At 36.4% G+C, this 20,396-nt stretch overlaps 1 protein-coding gene across 1 annotated transcript in view; it reads right to left on the reverse strand.

Moving 5' to 3' along the window:
* Positions 1 to 20,396, reverse strand: part of FYTTD1 (forty-two-three domain containing 1) — a 39,317-nt gene that overhangs the window by 10,570 nt on the left and 8,351 nt on the right. The window contains 2 exon segments of the mRNA XM_020986030.2: positions 2,912 to 3,021; positions 8,786 to 8,934. Coding sequence (XP_020841689.1) covers positions 2,912 to 3,021; positions 8,786 to 8,934 — 259 coding nt within the window.

A 20,396-nucleotide genomic window follows, 5' to 3' on the forward strand; every position in this document is an offset into this window, starting at 1 on the left:
TTTTGAGCCATTCTACAAGTTCTCTCTGATCTGTTTTACAAAGTTTCTAACCTGGCTGTTTTCTCCTGTCCTATTATTCAAGACACAGCTCAAGACCTTCTCCATGAAACTTTTTCTGACTACCTGAACTCACAATCATCTTTCTTCATCGACATCCTAAGCCACATAAACTACCACTTGATTATTGTTCTCTAGTTTTATTTAAACATACAAATAAGAAAATGTATATAGATCACAGTATTGTAACTGCAAAATTAAATGTGAACTACAGTTGTTACTGCAGTTTGACTTTTTAACAAGAGAATATAAACATTTCAGGGAAGGCTTTCCTGTGCTTTACTATTCTTCACAGTAGCCAAGTTCACTCTTGGCTTGAAAGAGGTGCTTAATACATATTTCCTGAATTAACTGTCCCCAGATTTCACCATTTTGGATTCTAAAATTAGATGAGGGTTCTCCATGAAACACCATTGCCAATGCAAATAATTAGTGCATGGCTCTGTGTTAGATGCTGGAGATACAAAGACAAAACAAAAACCCTGGGGGTAAGTACCCACCCAGAGGAAGTCATCTTATGTTCATATAATCTTATTAATAAATGTTATCTTTGAAACATGTAGTCACAGGGAAAAAGGAGTTAGAGAGGAAACATGGAAACAGTTCTGGAATTGGGAGGCAGAAAACTAGGATTTGCACCCCAGTTCTTCACTTGCTACCCTACATGACTTTGGGCAAGTCATTCAACCTTTCTGACACTCAAATTTCCTTAGCTATAAAAGGAGAACAAAAATATTTTTACTATCTGTTTCAATAATGAAATGAGAAAAAAATACATATATACATAATCCTTTGTCAATGCTTAGATGCTATATAAAATGTAAGTTATTACTTTATCTGACAACTCTCATTTCAGAAGTTTCTCTTTTGCAATAATAATTTCAACCTGCTGGCAGACTACGGACGAGGATGGAATACCCTTAGTGGAGTATTTTATAACAGACGTTTCTTTCCTGCATGGGAAAAAGTAGATGGCCACTAAATTCCTTTCTAATTTTCAAATTCTGTAATGCTGTATATGCTATCAGACTAGTCACTGTTTCCATTGCTTTTGCTCAACTGTTTTACTTTGTTGTACAGGAGAGCTCCTGGAGAGATCCACAAACTATTGTGATGTGAAAACAAAAAGTATGAAATGCAAGCTATCAACAACCATATAAAAGAATCCTTCAAATAGCAAATTAGAAAGATGCAAATAAAAACTCCTCAGTAAAGCTGGCAAAAGATGAAAACAGTCAATACTAGAGGGCCTATGGAAGGCTAAACATACAAATAATGTACTGTTGATGGAACTGTGGATTACCTAATCTAGAAATTTGGGATTACACTAAAAAAAAAATACTAATGAGCAGACATACAAGGGATAGCAGGCATACATCTCAAGGATATCAAGGTCTCATATATACAAAAATAATAGTACTTTTGGTAGTAAAGAATTACCCACTGATAAAGGAATAGCTGAACAAATTGTGGTATATAAATACAACAGGATGCTACCATGCTATAAGAAACTATGAATAAGAAGAATTCAGAGAAACTTATACTTATGAACTGATGCACAGCAAAAAAGTAGAAGAACAATTTATACAAAGACCATGATAACGTAAATAAAAATAACACTGAAAGATGTAGAAGTCTGTTCAAAACATTATCCAATCTTGATTTCAGAGGACTGATGAAGCATGCCTCCTACCTCTCTGCTGAAAGATGATGGACTATAGGTGCAGAGTTTTTCTTGACTGTTCTTATTTGTTAAAATAAAGGGGGGCAGGGGATGTTGACAGAGTCCCTGGGAGGTGACCGATATAAAAACGAGAGCATCAATAAAACACTGTTTTAACCATTTAAAGGCATCAATATGATTTTTTTTTAAAAAAGCTTGTTTCCAAAGAGGTTTGGCATTACAAAACCTCCATCCTGATGAATATGTTCAAGTGCACAAAACAAAAGGATAGGTGTCCACATACAGCTCCAGCTGGGTTAAACTGGGTTGTCTTGCAACTTTAGCAGCAATATATTAAAATAAAATTATAAAATCCAGCTCATTCTAGTTAACTTCTACAAAGACTCAGTAGTACTATAGTACTTGCAAAAAAGTGAACAGCTGGGCTTTTTCTCCTGTTCACCTTGTCTCTACAGAGAGCAAATGGTCAAATGAACAAATTACAACTAAATTTAAAGCTGCTACTGTGGTCAAGTGGAAAGAAAGCTAGGTCTGAAGTCACAGGGCCTAGGTTCAAATTCAAACTCTGCCTCTAATCTTTATGAACTTTAGCAGCTTCAGTTTTCTCATCTATAAAACAGGGGGTTGATTTAGATCTCTAAGGTTTCTGACAAGTATAAATCTATGAGTCAATGATGATTAGATTCAGTCTAATACAGCTTCAGGTCAGCTAGACTTCATGAAGAATGTCTGGTTTTTCTTCATCCCACAGACTCCCAGGAAAGACGACACCAGTCTAAATCAACTCTCACACTCTACTTCTGGATGACAGCTTTTGTGATTATAGTTTTAAGTGGCAAGAAATTTAGGGAAGGTGAGTGATACTTTAAAACACAAATTTCAGGAGGTTAAATTTATTAGAGCTAATGAATGATATAGTTTAGATTAAAAAAAAATCTCATTATGGAGTATCTGCTTGCTTAGCACTCATATTGTAGGGATCCCAGCTAGTGGTCTTAAAAAGACATGCGCACAGTCACTAGGTAGAGTGTGGACAGATTAACACACATCTATTATCACTCCTGAAAAAAAAATCACAACAAAAACACATGCACACTGACAGGAGGTCAGTGGCATTATCTTAATTTATGAAGGAGAGCACATTATAATGGTCTACTTCAAACCTCTCACCTTCTTAACTGGTTAGGCCTCCTGAGAACTGGGATTGGTTTCCTCTGCATGTCATTTTGTCTCTGAAGGTTTGTCTTCCTTTTTAACATTGGATAATATCGCTGTATGTTCTTTAAAAACAATAACAACAACAATCTGATTAACACGGTTTCCTACCTGTAGATAGAAGGTGTTCTTTGGGGGGGAAGGGGAAGTAGGAAGGAGGTAATAAAAACAGCATAAGAGTAAGCATCAGAAACATGGTCAAGTCCCAGCTCTGACATAGTAACTACATGAATAGTGAAAATTATTAACTCCTACGAGCTGTTTCCTTTTCTGTAAACTAGGGAGAATACTAAGACCATCTCTATCCCCTAGAAGTTACTGTGAGGTAAGCATTTTGTAAATCATAAGGTAACACAATTATTTGTTATTTCTGCCTTTTTTCCTCTCTAGAGAGAGCTCTCTATGAGGGCTCTAATTCACGTAACCTTTGTATTTTTCCCAGGGCCTTGGATAGGACACTGCCCAAAGATGACTTTCATAAATGTTGAACGAATGAGTGAAATGATATGAATAGAAATGTGAGCTATTGCTAAAAAATGCTTATCTGAAGGTAGTATGGGGCAACTCTAACTCAACACTAGCTGAAACCAACAGTTAGCAAAAACAAAAAAACTAAACACCTCTTCCTGAAAAATGGAAATATTGCACATCAAGGCTGTTCTTCTTCATGTAGAAATCTATCTCTTTTTAAATTAGTCTACAGCATACTTAAAGATAAGCCTAAAAATTGTCAAAAAGAAAATGTTTAATTCCTGCATTATAAATAAAATAGGTAGTGTTAAATTTAAGTCCATGTATTTTAAATGCAGATCTATGCAACACACTTAATACTCTCTATTTGGTTTCTTATTTCAAAAGTTTGCTTCTTTGTCTTTCTTACTTATACTATGTATTCCCTAGAGCATGAGCTCTTAACTATTCTTTTGTGTCATGGAAGTCCCCTTTGAATCTTTTTTGTGTCATGAATCTCCTTTGACAGTCTGGTAAAGCGTATGGGCCCATTTCATAATAATGTTTTTAAATGCAAAAAATAAAAATTCATAACATCACAAAGGAAATTAGTTATATTGAAATAGTCATAAAAATACAAAAACAAAAACAAAACCTCAAACAACGACGACAACAAAAGAGTTCATGGACCTCAGGTGAAGAAACCCTGATCAAGAGTAATGCATTTGTTCATTATCACAGATATCAACTGGACTAATGCTTCCATCCATTTGACTAATTTTATACTTAAGATTTTTAAATACACTTAGTTTCTAAAAACAGAATATTTATCAAGTCTAGCTATTATAGTTAAGTTAGGAAAAATACAAATTTATATACATATATGAAAGAAAGTGAGAAGTCATGCATAAAAAAGCACAATATTGTAAGTTCTTCTAAGTTAAAAATAATATAATTTTAGAGTTTCTTGAGAAATTGCTCTTAACTCCTGACTCTCACCACGCTGATCCACCCTTAACCTTGCTGCCAAGCTAGGCTTTCTTAAAATATGCTTTCACATCTTGTCACTCCTATTAAAAAACTTTCAATGCTTCACTATAGATTGCAACATCAAATTTTAACTCCCCTTCTCATTCCCAAGGCTCTCCACAAATTTTTCTTTACTGAGTTGGATCTGAAGCCTGGCTTTGCTACTTATTAAATTTGTGAACATGAGCAAAATCACCTAATTTCTCCAGACATGCTTCCTCATCTGCAAAATGAGAGGAGTATACTACCTATTCAATTATATTTCACAACACATGCTATATAACTAGTCTCTCTCATCCTCCTATTAACATACTATATTCATGCATGCCTCTATGTTCTCTTTGACCAGAATATTCCCCTCCCCTCCTATACAAACTCAACCTATTGGGTTGGGCATTTAAAAACATCAGGGCCCAGTTCAATCACCTAGCACATATTATAAGTTACTACGTGCTAGATATGATGTTAAGAGCAGTAAAGGAAAATGTAACGGTGCTTACATCATAACAGGGGATATAACACATACAACAGAAGTATTCAAGATTCATATGAAGTCAATAGGAGGTAACTTTAGAAGTGAAGACACTAGGGGCAGCCAGGTGGTGCAGTGGACAGAGCACCAGCCCTGAAGTCAGGAGGACCTGAGTTCAAATTTGGCCTCAGACGAAACACCTGACACTTACTGTGTGATTCCAGGCAAGTCACTTAACCCCAATTGCCTAAAAAAAAAAATAGAAAAGGGAAGACACTAGGTAAATGGGAGGGAAACCAGAAAGACTTTTGCAGAAGGAGGCATTTCAGCTTGATCTTGAAGAAAGTCATGGTACCTAAAAGGTGAAAGTGAAGAGAAGTAGTATTTCAAGCAAAGGGAACAATCAGTACAAAGGCACAGAGATGGAAGATGGAGCATGGCATGTGGGTCAGAGCAAGAGTGCCTACATGACTAGACTGTCAAGTGCATGGAAGGGAGTGATGTGTAAGAATGCCAATAAGACAGCAAGGGGCCAGGGCATAAAAAGCTTTAAATACCAAAGAGAAGAGGATATAGTTGATCCCAGATTTACAGGAAGTGAATGGAATTTACTGAATGAACAGAGTAGGAGTGACATGGTCAGAGCTGTGTTTTAGGAAAATCATTTGGTAACTGTGTGCAAAATGGACTGGAGTAGGGAGAAACCTGAGGGAGGAAGACCAATCAGAAGGCTGCTGTAATAGTCTACTCCAGCTGGAAGGAAGATGGTGGCTTTGTGAGTGGAGGCAAGAAGACATATACATGGGATACTACGGAGAGAATGGCAAAGCTTGACAACCGATTGGATATATAGGGAGAGCAAGAGTGAATACACAAAAAATTACACAAGTTTATAAGCCTGGATGACTGGAAGGATTGTGATGGGTTTAGAGAAAAAGACAGTGAGTTCAGTTTCGGGCGTGTTAAGTTTGTAATGTCTATGGGACACGCAATTTAAAATGTCAAATAAGCTACTTATGATGTGTGATTAGAACTCAGAAAAGAAACTAGGGTTGGAGATAAAGAACTGAGAGTTATCGGCAAAAAGATAACTGAAACCACAGGAGCTTATAAGATCACCAAATGACAGAGAATAGATAAAAAAGAGGAGGCCAGGAGAAAGCCGTGGCTAATGACCAAGATATGGATGGAGGGCCAGCAATGAAAACTGAGGAGTCAAGGTGGATAGGAGAAATGAGAAAGCAGAATCATAAAACCCACCAAAAAAGAGAAAGCATCTAAGACAAAGTGGTCAAGAGTGTAAAATTCTTAACAGAAATCGGGGATGAAGGTTGAGAAGAGGCCATTAGATCTGGTAATTAAGAGATTGCTGATAACTTTGGAAAGAACAGTTTAAGTTGAATGAGGTCTAGAACCTAGACTGCAGAGGGTTTAGAAGTAGAGAGGATGTAGATACATTTTTCAAGGCATTTAGCTGAGAAGAGATAGAGATATAGGATAACAGGATCTAATAAGCATTTTTTAAGGCTATGGGAGACTTGGACATTTTTGTATGTAACAGAAAAGGAACCAGTAGATAGACACTTGAAGACTAGAGAGGGAGGGGAATGGTAATATGGTAATTTACTGCAAAAGAGGAGGAGGGGTTGGGACCAAGGGTACATAAAAACAAGCTGGCAATGTCAAGGAGAAAAGCCAATTCGTCATCACAGATTAAAGGAAGAGACAATGGGAGATATCAAGGAAATGTGAGATGAAAAGGGATGAAGAAAACAAGAGCTTGAAGTGAATGGCATTATTTAGTTAAGTATGAAGCAAAACATTAAGTTCAAAGGGTATAAAGAAGGGGAAATATGGGAGATTTGGAGAGAGAAGAGAGAATGCGGAAAGTTCTATGGGGAGTGAGAAAATCAGCTGGGGAGTAGAACTATCTTGCTACATTGAGGGCCCACTTGAGATTCGATAACATTTGCAGTGGACCCAGTCAGCATAATTGTGTGACTTACTCCAGCAACATGTGAACAGAAACAGAATGTTCTAGGAATCCAGGACTGGGGTTTGGTGGAGGTATAACTGATCACATGACATGGGATCCAAGGCTTCAAGAATAGTTCAACAAGGATTGAAGATTCAGGAGAGGAGAGTATATGGGCATAAGGAGAAATTGCATGATAAAAGAGTATGACTGGATAAAAGAATTACAGAGTCCTGAACATGAAAAGGGAACACTCAGGAGTGATGGTAAGATCAAGGGAATTAAGAGAACTTCACTGATCTCCTCCAGTACTTTCAGTAGATTATACTACACAATTCATTACTTGATTTTATATTCCTTGAGTAAAATTACCATCTTTTATATACTTCTTACAGTGCTTAGTAAGATTTTTTGACAGACTGGAGTAGAGAACTTCTCTATTTCTAGACCAGTCTTTGTCTTCAAAACAAGAGATTTTAATTAGACAACCTCATGTTTTTGTTACTATGGCAAATAGTAAATTATAAAAAGTATTCTTTCAAAAGAAATGCATTTTTACTTAATAGGAGAAACAATACCAAAAAAAACCCCCAAACCATAATTCAAAATCTTACGATGACAAAAGTCATTACACACATATATCAACCAGGTAAAGTAAATTATCAAAGCCTAAGAAAAACACAACATTCGCATGAGAGAAAAATTAAAAGATAAACAACACACAGAATATATCTACATTTCAGAATAGATTTTTTTTAAAAGCTAAAAAAAATGGATAGGACCTCTAAGATTCCTTCTTATTCTAAATCTATGATCTTAAGTTACCCCAAACTCATATAAAAACAAATTCTAACCTTTATACTGATTAGTCTGCTAAAGCCCCTTCCAGCTCAATGACTAGATAAATAATGTAAATTTTACTTTTAGTAAGGTCTAAAGTAAGACTGTCTTACTAGAGATGCAGATATGCACTTTACCTTTTTGAAAGTTTTAAACTGACTACAAAGAAAGCACAAATCTGAACAAAATTACTGGATGCAGCCATTTCTCCAGTTGCTCAGAGTGAGGAACAAGGTAGGTTGATCTAATACGTCCTTTGGGCACTTATTTTAATAAACATTTAACAGTCATTTGCAATTAGCACTTAAGCTGTTTCTATGTGAACAGTAACTTAAAATGCTTGAAAAAAAAAGTGTCCTTTTAAATGATTTTGAACACTCCTATAATCCTTTTTTATCCATTATAATCACTTTGAAGAACAGACTTAACAGGCAAATGTAAAAAAAAAATTAGTGGAGTTTGAATTTCAAAAAATTTCTAGTTTTTAAGGCTGCTGGATAGTTTCTAGTTTAGCATTTATTACAGTGTTTATGTATGTCGATGTACATGTAGCAACAATACTGTAAAAACAAAAAATTAAAATTTATTATGTTTTGATAACTGATCCTGCCCTCAAATCCTAGGTAAAATGCCTTATCCAGGAAAGGAGGTGAGCCTGAGTTCTTGAACCTATGTCATGTCATAGAACCACAAGCTCTGTCATGTTCTCCTAAGCTTAAAAAAAAACAACAAACCCCCACCAAACAAAGTGAAATATAGCCCTAGATATTAACTGTCCTCTAAGGATTAAGCTTGGTCAAGTTCAAAAGACTCCTCAGCAAAAGGCCAGTCACCAGATAATGAAAGTTTTGACCATGGTAATTCACAGAATTATCTCCTAAGGTTATTCACAATCAGTTCAGAGTACCAGCATTAATAAAATAACAGTTCTTTTGAAGCACTTTAATATCAACTAAGACATTAGTCTTGTGTACATCAATTCTAATTCAAATTGGGGGGAGGGGGAATGGATGCAGAAGGGAGAGAAATTATTACTCTTTTCATGATAGTGCAATCATCCTACCTTCTCACTTAGAGGTGGTCGGCTGATAGGGCTGACTCCTTTACGAATCCCATTTGCTTTCCGAGCTGCCAGGCCAGTGATGACTCCATACGGACGTCTCTTTCCGGGCCCCATTCTTCCTCTTCGGCCCAAACCATTTTTACCAAAACCTATTGAGACAAAATGAGAGCAAGATAATCAACTATACTGGAAAAAATGTACTGGAGTCTGCTAAGGCCTAGAATATAAAGTCACTGAGGAAGACCACTGCTAGGTTACCTTCTCCTTTTCTTCCTCTAAAAGACTTCTGAAATTCAGACACCTATTTAGAACTCTCTCAGAATCTCAACATAGAAGTTCCATAACCACCCTGGATCCATTTTCATGTGGACTTCTCACCTTCAGCTGGAATTGTTTAAGACCTTCTTTCTGATAAGCTGGAATTATGCGAGACCTTCCCTTCTACATTGCAAGGGTTAGGAGTGTGGCTCTCCTGTGATGAGGAAAAATCTACATAAAATTTTTTGGCCTTCTCTTGGTACCAGAGAAGTAGTATGAATTATTATGGTATTAAATATAATACAATACTATACATATACTTTATGCATTTCTGAGTTCCTAAACTTTTTCTATGTTGCCTGCTGGCCTTCCTGTGTCGTCTGAGGCTTCTGCAAAACCTCCTCAAAAATTCCCATTTAATTTCTTATGCTGACCATCATACCTCAAAACCATAATGGGGAAAGTCACAATGTCGAAGGGATAACTGTACTTCTTTTTCACGGCAGCAGGGAAATTAGGGCACGGTATTCAAAAGGCACATTTATGGAGAATAAAGTTATCCTACAGATGTCTCTGAAATTTATTTTTTAGACTGCTGCCACCTATTTCAAAGCAAATATGAAAAGAGCACTGAGATACTTACTACCATCTCCAAACCAGGCAACTTAGTCTTTCCCTCTCTCTCTTTTTCTCTCTCCCTACAGACTATATAGCTAAATAGGTCAGAGCAGACCTGGCCAAACCTCAGATGTCACATTATTATAGCACTTACCAATTTCATCTGGCACACTTTATTTTTAGTTCAATTTTACCCCAAAGAACAAAAATATGCCCTGTTGTTCCTACTCATACACATTCATCAATGTGTTACTAGCAAGATATCCTTTAAAGTATTAATCTGTAGTATAGAACAGCCACGTAGCACAGGTAGTAGTGAGGACACACGTCAAGGGCTCCCTGGACATCTCAGTCACTATACTCTTCATCTGGCTACATAAACTGGCCCACTTTCTATTCATATGTTTCCAACGTGGAATATAAATAAATGAATGAAAAAGCATTTAAGTCCTTGACACATGCCAACCGTTGGGCTAAGGTGTGCATATGAATAACAAGGACACTGTTACCTACACTCAAGCTCATGTTCTAATGGCAGGAAGAGAACACACAGAGAGAGGTTCAACTGCAGGGTGGACAGAAAAGCCCAGGGGTCCATAAAGGCACAATATTGTGGCAGAGCAAGGCCCTTACTAGTTCTAAATCCTAAGGTTTTGACCTCTATATGTACACAAGTCTTTAACAGAGTAGATGGCAATGTCTAAGGCCCAGGTCTTACTGGAAGGACTATAGCTAATGACTTCCTGCTAATCTAAACAATATGAGTGGCTCATCTGCACCATAGCCAGGGAGGCTGGAGGGCTGCAGCCTATAACTTTTATGAAGGAGTACACCTCAGACACAAACCAAAGCAGGAAATCTGGGTTCTCTCCCATTGACATGTGGAGCAAGTAGTAAATAAAAGCACTATCTAATGATAAAAAGTTAAGGAAGATCTGGGCTGAAGTCCCATTTCTCATACATTAGCTATGTAATCCTTAATATGTGAATGAATCTTCTCAGCACAGTAGGCAATTTTCAGTCACTGTTAAGTTGAAAAGTGGTCCTGATCTACATTAGAAGCAGGACTTTCCTCATTAGGAGCTCCCTTTACCAATGAAATCATAGATCTAACTAAAAACAGAACAACCCTGTGAGGTAGGTGCTATTATTATTCCCATATTACAGCTGAGGAAAATGGACAAACTGATTATTAAATTACCCAGTACGTGTCAGAGACTGAATTTGAACCCAGGTCTTTCTGACTTGAGGCCACCTCTCTTACAGTATTATGACAAGGCACATTCATTACGCCTTCTCAGTAAGTATATGCAACAGATTCATGCCCATTTTATATAACACAAAGTATAATTCTGCTATTTCAATTTAGCACTTTATAATTTATAGAAATTTATAATTTATGATTTTTGTTTTAAAAATATATATTCTTGGTCTTATTTTTTATCTGATGGCAACTTCTTGAACAAGAATATACCCTTCTAATGGTTAAATGGGAAACTATGCTTGTTTTTAACACGTGGCTTTAGTAACACACCTGAGCAAAAAGGGAAATTGTTCACATTTTGGCAAAGATGTTATAGGCAACCCATACCTACAAAAAAAGTTTCTTCCATTAATGAGCCCCTACTATACTTCAGTTAGTCAACTTGTATTGAACCTTTTTAGGAATACACCTTTTTTTTACATAAGGCAGATCCACCAATTTGTACAATAAGACAGTCATACATTTTTACTGGCTGCATGTTATGATGAAAAAAATCTAATCAAGTGGGTTAAATGGATCCAAGTGGATTAATCTGATCTAACTAAGAAAATGTACTGAGAGAAAAGGAAAAGAGGAGGCAGACAAAAATGCATAAAAACCTATTACAGTAGAGGGAAAGAATGGAGGGAGATGAGCACTGTTTGAACCTTACTCTCATAAGATTTGGCTCAAAAAGGGAACAATATAATCAGTTAGATATAGAAATCTAATATACCCCATAGGCAGTAGGAAGGAAAAGGGGAAAGAAAAGGGAGGGAGCTACTAGAAGGGAGGTGGAACTGAGGGAGGTGGGTAGTCAAAAGCAAAACATTAGTGAGGAGGGAAAAGGAGAAAGGAAAGCATAAACGGGGGAGTGGGGGGGTTGAGGCCAGAGGAAGGATGAAGAGAAAGACACAAATAGTAATCATAATTGTGAATGTGATATATGAATGTAATGGAATACTATTGTGCTATAAGAAACGATTAACAGGCAGACTTCAGATAAACCTGGAAAGACTTGTATGGTTTGATGCTGAGTGAAGTGAGCAGAACCAGTAGAATGTTGTACACAGTAACAGTCACACTGAGTGATGACTGACTTTGATAGACTTAACCCCTCTCAGCAAAACAAGGATATAAGACATCTCCAAAAGCCTCATGATAGAAAATTCTATCTACATCCAAAGAAAAAACTATGGCGTTTGAACGCAGATCGAAGCATACTATTTGCTAATTTTTTTTTCTGTTGTGTTTTGTTTCCTCTTTCTGGTGGTTCCTCCTATTAGTTCTAATTCTTATTTACAATATCACTAGCTGTTCCCCAAACTCAACATTTCATCTCTCACACTAGGTGGTACTAGGGCCATATCTCAAAGAGATCAAAGATAAGGGAAAAGACCTATACATCCCAAAAAATTATAGCAGCACTTTTTGTGTGGAAACAAAGGGCCTAATTACTGGATAATGGCTGCCTAAATTATGACATATTAATGAAGGAAAAAAAAGAACAGTGTTAATGTAATGAAATATTGCTCCACAAGAAACAATAACAAACAGATCATGAGAAAACTGGGAATATTTATATAAACTGATGCAAAATGAATAAGCAAAACCAGGAAAACAATATATATAACTACACCATTGTTAAGGAAAGCAAGGAAGATTTAAAAGAATGTTGATGAATGCAATAAACCACCATGACTCTGAAAGAGTGATGATTCAGCATTATCTCCCATCTCTTGACAGAGAAGTAATGGGCAAAAGATGTAGAATGAAACATGTGTTTTCTGACAGCCAATGTGTGGATCTAGTTTGCTTATCCATATTTATTTGTTACAAGGGAGAGCTTTAAATTTTTTTTTTCTGTTATGGGAGGAAGAACAGTAATGTCTAAAAAATACAAAAATTAATAAATGATAAAGCATTTATAAAACAGAGGGAAGGGGATGTTCAGAAAGACAAAGAGGCATATAGGACAATATTTTAATTATTTAGCATGTCTCACATATACTTTTATAAGGTTACACATAATTGAGATTCATGGGTTCTTTTGCAATTCTTTTTCTGTTCTCAGCTTATGAGAACGATCATGTTTCTTGATGGCTGTCAAATTCTTAATTTAAAAAATAAAATATGAGAAAAGGGAAAGACTTTAATATGTGTAGCCTGGAAACAAAGATTAAGAGGAGGCATGAATGGGGCTACTACAGAGAAAAATGTTTCAGGCTAGACTAGAAAAACTGGTGAAAGCTAAAGAGATTTCACCTTAAATAATGAAAGAACTTTCTAATCCACAGTGAAGTAGACTGCCTTGGCCAGGTGGAGAGCTCCCTCTGCCTCCATGAAGATCAGGGATATAGGCTCAGAGATTATCTAGTTCAACCCCTTCGTGTTACAGAAGAAATGAAGCTTCAGAGAGGTTTAAGTGACTTGTTCAGAAGCATACTTGGCCAGTAAGTGATCTCCAGGCCAGCCTGGACACCTTTCTGCCAGATTGCTGCCTCTTCAGGTACTAAAGCAGGCTCACTACCTGTTAGGAAAGCTACATAAATGTAATTTTTTCATTAAACAAGAATTGGAACCAGATGACTTCTAACATTCCTTCCAGCTCTGAAATTCTGGCATTTTAAACATGCTTTATTCAGAAAACAATTATGATCATATTGATCTGGTGATTGGTTTTGATTGGGCTGTTTTCCCTCTGATTCTGCTTACTTATTGCTACAAGAAGCAGCTCCCTGGGGAGGAAGAAGGAGAGACATGTGTGGAAGTAAAGGTTATAGAAAACAAGAGGTTTCAATAGAAATTATTTTTATAGAATGGTAGATCAGTGGAATTAAGATTTGTATGCAATACACAATACACAACAGTAAATGTCCACAATAATCTAGTATTTGATAAACCCCCAAATCCAAACTCACTATCTGACAACAACTGCAGGGAAAACTGGAAAGCAGTTCGGCAACAACTAGGTAGAGACCAACATCTCACACCACCTACCAAGACAGGTACATGACTTAGACGTAAAGGGTGATATCAAGTAAATTAGGGGAGAAGAGACTATTTTATCTATTATATCTACGGATAAGGGAAGAATGTATGACCAAACTAGAGATAGAGAACATTACAGGAAATACAATCAACAATTTCGATGCCATTAATATTTTAAAAAGTTTACGCAAACAAAACCAGTTATAACCAAGATTAGAAAGGTAACAGAAAACTGGGGGGAAATTTTTTATATAAAGTTTCTCTGATAAAGGCATCATCTCTCAAATATAAAGAGAACTGAGTCAAACTCAAAAGAACACAACTCAATCCCCAATTGATAAATGATCAAATGACTATCTATAGTCATATAAAAAAAATGCTCTAAGTTATTCTTGATTAGAGAAATGCAAATTAAAATTAACTGAGGTACTACCTCACACCTATCAGATTGGCTAATATGGCAGAAAAGGAAGATGACAAATGTTGGAGGGGATGTGGAAAAATTGGGACATCAACGCACTACTGGTGGAGTTGTGAACTGATCCAACAATTCTGCAAAGTAATTTAGAACTATGCCCAAAGAGCTATAAAATTGTGCATACTCCTTGACTCAGCAATACCACTACTAGGTCTGTATCCCAAGAAGATAAAAAAACCAAAAAGGAAAAGTACTTACACATACAAAAATATTTATAGCAGCTTTTTTTGTGGTGACTAAGAACTGGAAATGGAAGGGATGCCCATCAATTGGGGAACAGCTGAACAAGTTATGGTATATGATTGTGATAGAATATTATTATGCTATAAGAAATGATGAGTTCAAATCCAGCCTCAGACACCTGACACTAGTTGTATGACCCTGGGCAAGTCACTTAACCCTAGCTGCCTCACCAGAAAACACACACACAAACTTAAAGAAATGATGAACAGCTGACCTCAGATACTTGACATTTACTAGCTGTGTGACCCTGGGCTAGTCACTTAACCCTGACTGCCTCAACATAAAAACCACAAACAAACAAACAAACAAATAAATAAATAAGGAATGATGAGCAGGATGGTTTCAGAAAAATATGGGAAGACATATTAATTGATGCAAAATGAAGTGAGTAGTACCAGGAAAATACTGTACACAGGGAGAGTAACACTGTGCAATGATCAACTGTGAATGACTTAGCTATTCTCAGCAATACAATGATCCAAGACAATTTAGAAGGACTTATGAAGAAAAATGCTATCCACCTCTAAGAGAAAGAACTGATAAAGAGTCTGAATGCAGATCAAAATATACTTAAAAAAAAATAAAAACAAAACTTTATTTTTTTTGTGTTGTTATTTTGGTCTGTGTTTTCTTTTGCAACATGGCTAATACAGAAATATGTTTTGCATCAATTAAAAGTGATTGGGGGGGGCAGATAGGTGGTGCAGTGGATACAGCACTGGCCCTGGAGTTTGGAGGACCTGAGTTCAAATCCAGCTTTAGACACTTGACACTTATTAGCTGTGTGACCCTGGGCAAGTCACTTAACCTTGACTGCCTTGCAAAAAAAAAAAAAGTGATTTATTGTATATGAAAACAACTCTCAAACTTAAGATAGCATGATTCTTTTAATTAAGTTGTTTTAATAAGGGAATGGAATTTCTGAACTTAATTTACAGAGAAGACTGAATTTCTGTACTTGTGAATTTCTGAAATGAACTTAAAGATAAAAGAAAATCAGTTAAACAGAATGGTGATAATCAATTATTGAATAAAATAAATGCAAATAAATTTGATTTTCTCAATTTTCTCAAACCTGACCTATTAATCGAGCTGAGGACTTTAAAAAAAAAAAGAAAATGGATGAACACCCATCAATCCAAATTATAACCATTTCCTGATTTTTTTTTCTTAACAAATAGAAATCAATTTTCCAAAAGGAGACCAAATGGGCCTAGGACCTCAGCAAATAATTACTTTCCTTGTCAAGCTAAGAGAGATGACAACGAAGACAACATTGGTTTAGAATATAAATTCATTCTTAACTTTTTACAGAAGAGAATGGCTTAAGTTTTAGGAGCAGTACCACCTCATAAAACACTGAAATGCAGTAGAAGAAAATCATGTTTATTATATTCATTATTCATATGTAAGAGTATGTATCTGAAAATTTCTGCACCACAAGAAACTGACTTAATTTAAGTGACGTTTAGGAATACTTGCACAAACTGATTGGGAGAGAGGAGAGAGAAACATGATCAAATCAAGAGAACACCACATCTAACAATTACAATAATCTAAAGAAGAAAAACAACAATAAAAAAAACTAAGATCAATGCAATGACCTGTTCTAGAAGACTCTTGACTCCTTGAGTCACCAACACATCAGTGGGTAGTAGTAGTAGAAGATACTTAAGTACTACAGAATTAGGCACTGGGACGATGAATTATATAGATTTTTTTTTCATTTAATTGTATTTCTCTACTATAAGTGAGGACAGGAAAAGAGAGGGAGGGAAATTACAATATTTTCAAACCATGTTTTTTTAAAAAAAATTTAGGGGCAGCTAGGTGGCATAGTGTACGATATAGCTCCAGCCTTGGAGTTAGGAGGACCTGAGTTCAAATCCAACCTCAGACACTTGACACTTACTAGCTGTGTGACCCTGGGCAAGTCACTTAACCCAGATTGCCTCATCAAAAAAAGAAAAAAAAATTTTTAAACTGTTCCTTGAGGAAATGCCTATCTCTCTCTGTATTTGTATCCTCAGTATGGCACATAGTAATACTTTTTCATTCATTCACTGAACTTTTAAAAAATCAGTTTAAAGAAAGCTTGGCAAGAGACTCAATCATTCTTAGGGTATTCAAGGATGAAACTAAAAGACAATAAACAGACTAAAAAAAAGGAAAAGATGTACAAAGATTTTTATAACACTCTTTTTGGCATCCAGGACAGTAGAAGCAATGCTTTTGTACTCTTAATATGCAGTCCTAGATATGCTAAATGAGGGAGCTGATAGGGCCTGCAGAAGTTAAAGATGGGAAGCACAGCCATAAGAGATCAAATGTATATGAAGGAGGTCTCCCCTTCCATAGCACAATAGTATTCATTTACCACAACTTGTTCAGCCATTTCCCAATCGATGGGCAGAGGATACAGAGATTAACTGGAACTCATTCCTTAAATGTATTGGGGGAAAAGAATAATACCCCAATCGCAGAACTTAGTGCCAGAAGGGATCTTCAAGGTCATCTAGTCTAACCTCCTCATTTTGTAAGTGAGGAAATTGTGGCCTAGAAAGTAAAAGTGATTATCTTTCCAAGGTCACATAGCTAGTAATTGTTACAGCTGGGACACAGTCTCAAGCTTTTGACTTTTAAGCTCAGTGTTTTTCTACTATATCACAACTGTGATATACTCTCCTAATAACAGCAGATACAGAAATATGTTTTGCATCAGTTAAAAGTGATTTGGGTGGGGGGGCAGATAGGTGGTGCAGTGGATACAGCACTGGCCCTGGAGAGGGGAGGAAGTAAAAGTTGCAGGAAAAAAACTTGGATCTTATTACCAAAAACAAACAAAAGCAACAACAATAAAAAAGGTAAAAACAAAAGAATAACAAAAATTACTGATCCATGTGCCACATTTTCCTACCTCTACAAATTTTTTGAACAATGTTCTATCAATGCTCCTTGTCCTTATATCACAGCCATTTCTTCCCCAGGCCCCGTCTAGAACCCTCCTTCGTGAAAAAGACAAGTAAGGAAAAATAACTGACACCAAGACTGTAGCTTATAATATTTGCTATCTGGGGAACCACTAGTGCCCCCAGTCTGTGCTATGAGAAAGAAAGAATGGGGGCAGCTAGGTAGCGCAGTGGATAAAGCTCTGGCCTTGGAGTCAGGAGAAACGGAGTTCAAATCCGGCCTCAGACACTTGACACTTACTAGCTGTGTAACCTTGGGCAAGTCACTTAATCCTGATTGCCTCACCTCCCCCAAAATTAAAAATTTTAAAAAAATCAAGAAAGGAAGGATGGTTCCCTGTCTTTTCTCCAGGACTCTGGCTAGTTTTTTCATCATTCAGAGATCAACTATCTTTTAGTGACCTATCCTTTTTGTGTCTATTGTTCTTGTGATTGTTTATTTTGTACTATATTACCTCATACAAATCTTCCCATCTTTGTTTGAATCCCTCCTTTCTTACCGTATGATTATGTTTCATTAGATTCATATCACTATTCCATTTAAACACTATTTTCATAAAAAAAACAACAAATAAATACTATTTTCATAAGAACACACACCACACACACACACACACACACACACACACACACATTCAAGGGTATGGAGGCATGCACACCGACACACCCCAAAGGTACTTTTGAGGAAGCTGTAAGAAGAGAACACACTTTTGCAAATGTAATTTGCCAGCTAACTACTCAAATGATGACCAAATGCTTCTGTTTGAAACAAAAACCTATACTTTTAATACCAATATTCTTCCAGGGATGTTGCACAGTGGAAAGTCATGGAACACCAGCATCCATAAAAGGCAAGAGAAAGGCACCAGAGGCACAAACCAGCTCCACCTTATTACAAATATGGAACTATACAGAAATATCAGTGTAAAGGATGTTATTAAAAACATACGACTAGAAACAAATAATGGGTCGATCATATAATGAAAACAAAAGAAAAGTGGACAGTCCATGTGTTCCACTGGTATCCACAAACAGCAAGGGAACTATAAAAGACCTCCCAGGACATTGGGTAGAGTCTCTAAGGAAGATTTATAAAAGGACGTTTACAGAATGGAGAAGTGCATAAGTCACAGATGTATCTCAATAGGCATCATTTATACATATACATTTATATACACATACATATATACATGTACATGTACATACATACACATTTGCTGTGTACCCACAGCAAAAAGGTCATAGATTCATTGGCATTTGTTGCTATTCAGCCTTTATTTCAATGTTCCAATGGCAAGATAGCCAATGTATAAACACCTTATGTCAAACGCTGAAGTCACTGCAAAAGAGAATTATAATTCAAAATACACCCATTTTTCAGGGCAAAAAGCTTTAAAAAATTAATTTTCAAAAAATTCATCACTACTAATTTCTGTTGGAACTATCTGTGAACTAGATAGATATCATCATCTCTTTCTCTCTCAATAGTAATATAAAACTTTACACCAGGGGTGAGGAACCTGTGTCCTCAAGGACACATGTAGCCCTCTAGGTCCTCAAGTGCAGACTTCACAGAACAAACCCCTTTATTAAGGGGATTTGTTCTGTGAAGTTTGGATTAGTCAAAGGCCACACTTGAGGACCCAGAGCAGGCTTGCACAACATACAGCCTGAGTGCTGCTTGCAGGAAGGACTTCAGGTGGCCTATGAAAAATGTAGAGGATGTAAAACAGGCCTGCATAAAATATCACCTTCGGGCCGAATGTTGTGCAGGCCTGATCTAGAGGGCCACATGTGGCTATGAAACCACAGGTTCCCCACCCCCATTTTTTATCCCATTTCACTTTTTAAAATGCTACTAATGAGGTTTTTGTTGTCATTTTTTTTACAGATTCATTTCTACTGTACCTGCTATTTTCTATTTCCTCTTTCCTGCCTACTGATATATCCCACAGATCATCAAGCTACTGGTAATCAAAACTCATAGGTTCAATCTGCAAATTTTATTGTCGTGCAAAATATAAAGAGCAAAGACCACTATATAGATCTAAGTTTCTTTCAAGTCACAACCACGACCACTATAAAGGAAAATTTTCAAGTACATGAACACCATCTAAACACGCAGGCTAGGAAATAAGAGAGCATGATTCTTCTTAAAGATAATAGGAAGTCAAAACAATAAAACCTACATTTTTATAATTGCTCTACCAGTCTAGAAGGAATTTTCTGTCGCAACCTTGGAAGTATATGATCTCCTTAGTGATTTCTCAACTCTAGGTTCAGAGCTTAAACCTTAAGGGATAAATAAAGATGCTCTGCGAACACCATCACTTTGGTTAAGCACCCCATCAGAAATTTCTTTGGGTAATTTTAATTAGTATACACTCTAGAATATCAGAAAAAGTTAACTTGTCATCCAACACAAATACCTACATCAGAGGTATCAAATTCATATAGAAACAGATCCCTACCTTGTTAAACATTCCACAATTACATTTTAATCTGGTTCCAGCTTCACTGGGGAGCTTTGCAGGCCTTGACCTTGACACATCTGATCTACATGACTATATGACCAATAGGTTTTCTATGTGCAAAGGTCAAAAATAATGTGCTGATGAACTGATACATCTGAAATAACTTCACCTGGTCACATGCCCCCCAAATACACTAATTCCACCCGTTTTCATCTTTACAATTTTACATGCACACTGTAACTGCTTTTTACCCTCTAAGTTTTGCAATTGCTTCTGATTAAAAATGGAAGGGAAACAAGCGTTTATGAACCCCTTATGTGCCAGGCACTACGCACAT

The sequence above is a fragment of the Phascolarctos cinereus genome, unplaced genomic scaffold (assembly GCF_003287225.1).
Source record: "Phascolarctos cinereus isolate Bilbo 61053 unplaced genomic scaffold, phaCin_HiC Scaffold_726;HRSCAF=1367, whole genome shotgun sequence".
In the NCBI taxonomy this organism is placed as follows: domain Eukaryota; kingdom Metazoa; phylum Chordata; class Mammalia; order Diprotodontia; family Phascolarctidae; genus Phascolarctos; species Phascolarctos cinereus.